A 9,404-nucleotide genomic window follows, 5' to 3' on the forward strand; every position below is an offset into this window, starting at 1 on the left:
CCAAGTGGTCTTATTTTTATAAAAATTCCTAATTCCTAATTTCTTTTATCATTTGACATAGGAGCGATGAAGGAGCTTGCCTCATCTTTGTTCATGAAGTATCCAAGCAAATGTCATGTGTAAATACTAATCAAGGATGTTTCTGAGCCTCATATGTGTGCTTCCCAGCTTAAATGCGTGATATATACTCTCCCAGAGGTAAGTCATTAAATACTTCACTTATATTCTATTTCTGAGGTATCGAATATTCATCTTCAATATTTATATCTTATGTGTTACTGATATACATGAAAGTGAATATACTTTAAATGTATTATTTCATGATACCAGAAATAGTATGTGTAGATTTTTATCGATTATACTTGAGGCTTTACAAATGACACAGCTGATTTATCAAACAACTGAACGTACAGGTCCAATTGAGAGTTGCCTCTTTCAAAGCATTTATATTAAAAGGCTGAACACACATAAATGCTATCCTAATCCCATCTGTAGAATTAGTCCAAGAAAATGCAATGTTGTGATTGTTGACAAATATTCATATTTTAAAAGTGTAGTTTACTTGGAAGAACAAGCAAAAATCAACCAGATACAGCTTATAAATGTGTCAGAAGAATTTGGGAACTATTAATTTTTAAATTATGAAATGGAGAAAGAACCATAAGTTATACAAAAGTGATACCTTTTTCTTTGAAAGACAACTTTCATGCTAAGATGTAATTTCTGGTGGCCCCCTGTGTCAGCATTATTAATTATTGTGCCGTGGTTAATTCCAACAGATGCAATCATGAGGGCTGAGACCCCAGCTTACCTTTGCCAGGTCCACCAAGGTATTTGCTTGGTCATTCAGTTTCCTCTGCTCCATTTTTACACTTCTTAATCTAAAAGACAGAATCTGAAGTCAGAAATGTTTCTTTCTTTCTATGGCTATCATATGCCTTCCAAAAAGCATGCACAAAATTGACAAGGGCAATAACTGCATGGATAATGCCTTAAATATTTGGGGTAAAGTCCAAACTGGTTATGTATCTGCTACAATGAGAAGCATGCTTCCCCAACACCGCAAAAAGGAAAGGAGAGAGTAAGGGATGAGGTGTCCATAGGACAACTGTTCACCAGGTAGTTAACATTGAATTAAGAAAGGCTCATAAGGAATTAACCATATGAGGAAAGCCAAAACATTCATTAAAGCCCCAGTATCGTGACAAATAGACATAGGAAGAAATATGCAAAGCAACTGGAATTGCATCACTTAGAGCAGTGAGCACCTTCCTATGCCTATGTGACTAGATACAGGTGTTAGCCCTGTTTAGTCTGAAATGGATTGGGTTAGGTATTTGAACCTGATGAGACACAGTGATAAGTGAGATTCTTATTAGCAAAAAATACAACTTTTATTCAACCAGCAGCAAGACAACTCAAAACACATAATTCTCTTATTCTTCACCTGACTTTTATCTTAAACTAACATTGAACTTGAAGAGAAGCCAGACCATTTTCTTGGGAGAATTTCCCTTTTTATTGTATATAAAAGTCAGAGGACAATTAAAGTATCTGACAGATGGGATCGTTACTTATAAAGTTACTTTTAGATACTTTTAAATACCATTGCATATATCTGATAGTTAAAAAGCCACTGTTATAAAAAATCTTTCTGAATGAGAACTATTCCTTAATTCATTTATTGTAATATTTTAACAAATACTTAATTCAGTCTTTACTATGGTTACCAAGAAATTAAGATTTTACAACTAAAAAGTGCCATTTTGTTCTTTAAGCCAACAATTCAAAGCTTTGCTCCAAAAGAGAAGCAGGTCTCTCTGCTAATAAAAAAAATATATATATCTATGCTAACCTTTTTACTTTGCTGATGAATAATTTTACAAAGTGTAGTGGTAATACTGGAGAGAATACTTTTTATTATTTCCCAAATTAAATTAAAGGTAATTACAAAGAAGAAAAAAATATTCACAGGGCAAGATTTTACTGCCAGGGAGATTTTTGTAACAAATGTTCCCAACGCTCAGTGATTTTGTTCTGAAACTAGGATAGCCAATATGTCACCAAATCTGCTCTACAGTGAAGATATAGTTCCTTCTGCCAGGAAGAATTTAACTGACACCTGCCTACATCATGCTCTTTAGCAATCTAAAACAGTTTAAGGTTATAACTTGTCATTGCGACTGTGTTTATAAGAACGGCTCCTTTTCAAGGCTATTATAGAGATGGAATATGTCCTAGTCTAAAAGAGTTTTACAAACATAGATTTAAATTTAATATATTGTTGAGAAATGTTTCCGTAAGTATTTACAAGGGTTTCAAGTCTTGATGTCTGCCTCTTAAAAAACAAGTCAAAAACAAAAACAATCCCCCCTTTTAAAAAAAAAAAAAACACCACACAAAATTTAAATATGTGTGACTTACTATAGAGAAATGTAGCAGAGAGAACCACAATGTCAGGCACGGATTCCACCCTTTCCCTGGCCCTAAAGTGACCATCCATTTCTTCATGCATGAAATAAAGTGGGCTACGTTATTATAATGTTTCCAAGGTGCTGGATTTATACCAAGAGGTACTCTAGATGACTAAGACATTAGACAATACTAAAACAGATGGAGAGAAAGTAATTCCTTTTAATTCTCTTCTAATTCCTGATTATTATAAGAAAAAGGTCTTAAGCCAGCCCTATACTGTTTTTATCTTCTAATACATGCTATCTTCTTTTAAAAAAAGGAAACAGAGAGCAGGCTCTCAGCTCAGAGACTTTCTACAGATAACAGCCTGTGGGTAGAATTCATTACCAGTGTTTCAATTGTCAATTGATATTGCTTTTACCTCTCTTTGCTGAGAAGGATTTATTTCTTATCCATTTATGACAGGGATTTATATCAAGCTGTCTTTTCATATTTAAGTAATAGTATAGTTGGCACGTGAATGCCTGAAGTTTGGGGTCACCAGACCAGAAACCTCCAGCAACTTATAAATGCAGAAAAAGTCCTGGACTCAGCAAGTCTGAAGGAGGGTCCAGAGCTGGTTCCTTGGCTGAGGTGAGTACACCATGTTCCAATCAATGGAGCCTAATTTTCTTCTCCTGGGTTCCTAGATTATGTTTCTGACAGTAGAATTTTGCCCATTTTATTTTCTACTCATCTGGAAAGCTGACCTAGAGTAGCCCTATTTGATTGGAATTTCTTTCGCTGCTCCCTGAACTTGAAGCGTCTCGCTTTGTTGCTGCTTAGACTGCCTGTGGTGTAGAACTGGTAGAAAAAGCCTACTGAAGCTGCAGCTGCCAGAATAAAAGGTAACACGCAGATGTGTATTTTACATTTTTCTTCCCCCAACAGAATAAGAAACATATGTTGATTTCTTCCTTGTGAACTTCACTTATCACAGGAAAATATCATGATTTTGGATCACATTTCCATAGCAGCAATCAGACTACTAAAATTCACAAATAAAGGATCCGCTTGGGTGCATGCAGCCGGTAGAGAATTCTGCAAATGTTGACGGAGCGGCTCACACAACTTACTTCCGAGCTCTATTTTCATTTTGTTGAAATAAAAAGACAAAACAAAAGAAAAGAAACTGTGAAATACTCTGGAACAAAATAACACAGTGTGGTGTTCAGTGGTGCACAAGGGGCTCGATTCATTGGCTGGAAGATCCTGTTAAGATTCTGTAGGATTTTGGCATATTGATCAAAGAGAAACACTATTCAATATATTATCATCCCTCTTCATTGCTGCTATTCATCCACCACCCAAAAGCCCATAGTTTCCTCCAGAACTAGAGTTCAGAAGGAAGAACTTGTATCATGACATCTTGGCCTCTTTGAGATAGAATGTTTAAGGAAACATTTTTGCCTAATATGAATGCAAAAATGTTTAAGGGTTAAAAGGATAATATTCTAAACAATAGGATTATAATAATGTGGTGTGTGTGTGTTTTTTTGTTTTTTTTTTTGAAGGGTATATCTTTTCTGAGTTGGGGCTGTTTAGAAGCCTGGCTTTCTGAAAGGTAGGTAATGCAACACTCGGTATGTTATAAAAATTGTTTGTTGAATTTCCTGGCTCTGAGACAAGTTATACTGATTGATGGGTCGATAGAGGTGAGATAGAAGAATGATAAACTTTAAAGTTAAAGCTGCTACCAGAAAAAGGGTGAAATGTTATATACACAGATTTTTTCGTGGCACTGAGTGACCATCCACAAAGACAGATATGTTACTGAGAAGAGGACACAGCCTACGGAGTTTGGCTTCCATCCGAGACTAGAGAGGGCACGTGTCGGGGAGAAAGGCTGTGAAGCTTGGAAAACAGAAAGATTTGAAATAGAGGGGGGCTGGCAGAAGGGGAGAGAGAGAGAGCTATTGACAAAGCTCTCAGGACAAATCAGAGAATAGGAGAGGCCAGGAGAGCTCTACCAAATGAGTTTGTCAATTTTTCCTCAACTAGCGAAGTCTGACTTCACCCAGTGCTGACACACAAGGCTGACAGTCTCACTGGGTGTGAACAGTGGGCAATAAAGGCCTTGCCCTTAGGAATCGAGCCCTATGTGCTTTCTTTGGGATTTCACTAACTTAAAAGGAAAGATCGTTAATGCGTGATTAGAATAAACTAGCCAAACCCAGCCCACATAAATTCTCAGGGGTACTTTTTCACAAAGTACAAGGTCCCTCCCACCTCAAAGGAAACCCAATCACCCAAAGACTAATTTATCAAACAATTCAGAACATTTTTGAGTTGCTTGAAACTCATCTGCTTTAGGAGTATACACTGCTACAGAAGAAATAGAATAAGAAATGTCTGCAAGAAGCAGAGGAATAACACATGTTTTTCTCCTCTATCAGTCTATCCAAAAGAAGCATGCTGAAGGAGCCACGAAACCCTTATGTCAGGTCAATGCACCAACAGCTCAGGGACAGTTTTGAAACTTGGTTCACTGAAAGATAATTTTCCTGACATTTGATTATGAAAAATTTCAAACCGATGGCAAAGTTGAAAAGATTGTATAGTGAACACCCTTAAGTTGTCCCCCAATTTTTTTAGTGTGAATATAATCAGACTTAAGAGCTCTGTGACAACATAAATACCCACCATTTACACATGGCTACAGAATTATGTTACAAAAGAACTGTCAAAGCATTTAAAAAAGAATATGAAAATTTATCCAAGGCATCAAAGGCAAATCACATTTAATTATACATTTAGTAGGTCACAATGACAGAAAGGGACACAAATACAATCCTGGAGGAAAGGGGATGTGTGGCTGCTGGACGTGTACAGTGACTGAACTCGCTTACTCCCACGTCATCTCACCCCCTCATACAGGTGAGTTTTCTTTTTAATATATTTAATATATTTTAGTATGTGTTAGTCTTGGAAAATTAAAAGTGCAGAGAATGATTTCTCCCCTTGTGTGAATGTTGGGGTTACTGTGCTACATGGTTGGGGTGTGGGAGAGTTGTGCCAGGGGACCCTTGGGGAAGAAGCTTGTCCTCAGAAAGGATGAAAGGCCTGAGGAGAGCAGAGGTGACAGCTTAGCATCTGTTAAGGGACTCACTCTCTTAGCTCCAAGCTTCAGGGAATGGAGATGTCTAGGCCAGTGCTCCTAGGTGGTGGGACCCAGTCACAGACAGCTATGAGCTCCAGGGAGCAACTCTCTCTCTCGGGAGCCACACCAAATACAGTGTTCCTCTCTTGCTCTTCCCTTTTACTCATTCCCAGATGTTAGAGGAGTATTATCTTAAAATCCTATCTTTCCTGGGTAAATAGCATAGTCTGTATCTAGACGAGTCACAGAGCTTAAAGGAGGAATGATGTCCCTTTGGTGTTGGTGGCAGCAAGGAAAAGAGCGTGAGAGACTAGCACCGAGGGCCAGATACTCCACTGCGTGTGCAGGCTCCCTCTAATTCAGGTCTCAGAGTATGTGAGTTCTCTTTTCATTAAGAAAGCTGCAATTTCTCTATAGTCCATATATGACCATAATTATAGACATATTCCACATTTGCAGTGATACTTAGTTAAAAGGGAAAGTTGGTTGGACAGGTAATATGAATGCTTAGTGATTTCTCACAGAATGTTAGTGAAATATAAGACAAACAAATTATCTAAATATGGAAAATGAAAACTCCAGCCTCAGAGTTTTCTCCTCTGCTGTGCTAGTTAGCTCTCGAAGACATTTCACTGACTAGTCAAGAGACCTAGTACTTCCCCACCTGTCTATGATTACCCTGGGAGGTTGCACGAGGACAGCCACTTTGCTGACCCACAAATGTGACCATGTCTGCTCTTCCTCATTTGGAAATGGCATTAAGAGCGAGTCTGTAGAGCATCGTAATGGACACCCAGGTGAATGTACTTACGGTAAGGATGCCGCCAGCCTAGGGGAGAAAGACCTGGTGCTTTCAGATTATCACTGAAGCTCCCTAGATATAAATCTGTACTTTACCGTCTGCGATAGTGATATAATGTATCAATGAAATGGCATGAAAGACTTGAACTCTGGTGGCCTGAATAAAGTCAGGACAATGATAAAAGAGCACAGGGCCCGTAGGAACTATAAAATCTACAATGAACACGTAGCACAGAGGAAAAACCCCAAGTCCTGATTAAAAACTCATTTAAAAATTCAAGTAGTGAATCAACTATAGTACTACCTTCATATAAAGATGCTAGGCAGAGTATTAAAAAAATCCAGACAAAATGTTACTTTTTTTCAAGATGTTGCAGTAGATACAAACTAAACATGTTAGAGCAAACTATATGAATGTTAAATTAAGAAACACAATTTTAACTGAAATTATTGCTTCTAAAGAAACTGAGAAGACATTCAATTACTATATATATTAAATGACTATCCTCCCAATAATAAATGATTCGTAATCATACAAGAACCGACAACTTTGCTCAGGATTTCATTTATGAAATTACTAAAGTGCCAAATACCGTCCTCTGGGAACAAGCCTGACGGCGTTTTCTTTTTTCCCTCCCTCACGAGAGAAGAATAACCAAGTGCTAGAATTAAAACCTAGAGATACAAAAGCAGGAGGAAAAGGAAGAACGGTACTTACTGATGAATAGCTTGCAAGAATTTTCGTTGATGTTTTCTTACTTTTGCATGATCTATCTTTTTTACTAGCTTTGTATTTTTGTAAATTAGCCACGTTTCCCTGAGTACATTGGCAGCTGCGTTTTTCACCTGTTAGGAAAATAAACCAAAAAAGCAGTTGATAAATTCCAAAGCGGAATCCTTTGCAACTTGGCTGGGGGGTCATAGTCTTCACCCCAATGATCATGATAAGCTCTAGCTCTGTTTAGTAACTATGTCTCAAAAATTCTTTTTTACATAAATCTAAAAGTTTGAAAAACAGAATATGCATGGATCTAAAAAGTATCAGTATCTGTGTGGGAACACTATTTAAACTGAAATATTAGGGAGCTACTGATCTCTTCCTGGGCCAAACTCTACCCTATCAGGGACTTTCTTTTCATTCAACCACTTAAAAAAAAAATCAAGAGGTGTTTATTTCTCCACCTTGTATTGCAATTGTTCTCTTGGTGTTCTTCATTTCCCTAGCGAAAGGCAACAGGCCAGAAGGCCAAGGTTAATCTTGCCTTTGCGAGCCTGCTCGGCATGTCTGGCTGCGCACGATAGGAAGGAGGGCACATTTCCACTGCTGCTTGTATAGGAACCCAGTCTCCTAGTTCCCAGAGTGTCTTAGCAAACAGTTGGTAAGCCCACTTAATTAATTGACAGACGTCTATGTTGTCATGATTTTGTTGGTAATTGAAATATATACATTTCAAATGAATGGGACAAACCTAAGGATGAAAGCATTACAGTAACACTGCCCAGACCTGATGGAAGGTGTGAATACTTCCTAGAGATGTTCAACACAAAGACCCAGAGTTTTCATGTGGGCTTCTTGTTGTTAATCACCTGCTATCAGAACAACCATTTGAGAGAGGCATAAAGATGTTCACATGGAGAGCTGCCAGCTAGTGGGGGACTGGGTGGAGGCAGACAACGCTTTAAGGACGGCTTGTGGTGGGGAAGACAGAGCAGTGAGCTGGACTGGAGTACATGCTGGTCTTTCTACTAACCAAGTCCAGTCAAGGGGGCTAGCCAACCTTGTCCGGCTTTTGTTTCCTCATCATTATGTGAGGTTCAAGAGAAATATTAGTAAAGTCCTCTTAGTCCTTAAATTTACAATAAGAAAGAACCTTAGCGTTACACTAAGATTATGGGCCCACGTCCGTATGTATATTTTTTCACGTTAGCCTTTTTCATGGTGCTGAAAAGTTTTATTTTTGAGTGAAATTGTATCCCTAGAACCTATTGTAAGAAAATGACTGGTTTCCTAAAATTGCTTTTAGGAGTGGCTTTTGGTCACATCCCCTGGACATTCATCAGCCTCTGCATGGACAGCATTCTGAAACCAACAGAGCAGCGACTGACACTTAAGGACTGAGCGCCAGCCGGCGGATGAGGAAAGTCGCCACCGTCCACAGGGACGTTCAAAGGTGTTCCAGGTAATTCCCGGCTCTTTATTCTTATGGAAACACATTTCTCTTCCTCACAGAGGTAGGAGTCACCTTTCAGAAGGCTCTTCCATCTGACCCTTGTACAACCTTTTCAGAGGTAAGGAGCTGGATGCAGTATACGTTGTTGACTTCAATTTCAGAATTCAATGGGGTGAGTGATGCCTGAGGCCTTATGTTGCAGTATTTGTATTCACTCATCTTAGCTGACAGTTTGAAACCGAAAATGACTTCTCATTTGAAAGTAAAATCCCTACAGTTGCTTTTAAAAACCTGTTAAAAATACATATGTATGCTTTCATGTTGAAACATCCCCTTTTATAATTCTTTAATAGGTTTTCAAACATAGGAATTAACCTCTCAAAGCATCAAATTTAACTGATACTTTTCAAAAATAGCAGCCACAAAACAGTATGTCCACAAAGAGAAAAAGGTATCCTTTGCCTAATGGTCAGGTGTGTTTCTAGTAGGTTTTTCCAGTCTCTCATAGTGTTGAAAGGGAACAGCAGACAAGGAGACTACAGGGTGGAAAGCACTTCAGTGTTTTACAGGTTTGAACTGTAGGGGATTATTACATGAAAGTGATCCGCAAACTTGCAGGAGAAGCAGGCTCTATGCATTTCTGATCATTAGCATGAAAGAGAAATGCATCTGTGGGGGGGGGGGGTGTCCCTTGTTTGCACAATTAAGAGCCCTAAGGTCAGTCATCTAATAATGTAACCCTGGAGCCCCTACTCCAGTGGTTCCCAACATGGGGCACATGCCCCAGTCGGGGGGGGGGGGGGGTTAAGGGGGGCAATTCCAGAACAGTGAATTTTTTGAATTTCTTAGGATTCTAGGGGCCTCATATTCAGTATATA

At 38.6% G+C, this 9,404-nt stretch overlaps 1 protein-coding gene across 1 annotated transcript in view; it reads right to left on the bottom strand.

Annotated features, from left to right (window-relative positions):
• KCNN2 (potassium calcium-activated channel subfamily N member 2) overlaps positions 1–9,404 on the bottom strand; it is a 145,506-nt gene that overhangs the window by 2,266 nt on the left and 133,836 nt on the right. Inside the window, exons 7-8 of the mRNA XM_015558439.1 lie at positions 7,074–7,201; positions 812–881 (exon numbers count right to left, since the gene is read on the bottom strand). Coding sequence (XP_015413925.1) covers positions 812–881; positions 7,074–7,201 — 198 coding nt within the window. The remainder of the gene's footprint in view (positions 1–811; positions 882–7,073; positions 7,202–9,404) is intronic.

The sequence above is a fragment of the Myotis davidii genome, unplaced genomic scaffold, assembly GCF_000327345.1.
Source record: "Myotis davidii unplaced genomic scaffold, ASM32734v1 scaffold130, whole genome shotgun sequence".
Classification (NCBI taxonomy): domain Eukaryota; kingdom Metazoa; phylum Chordata; class Mammalia; order Chiroptera; family Vespertilionidae; genus Myotis; species Myotis davidii.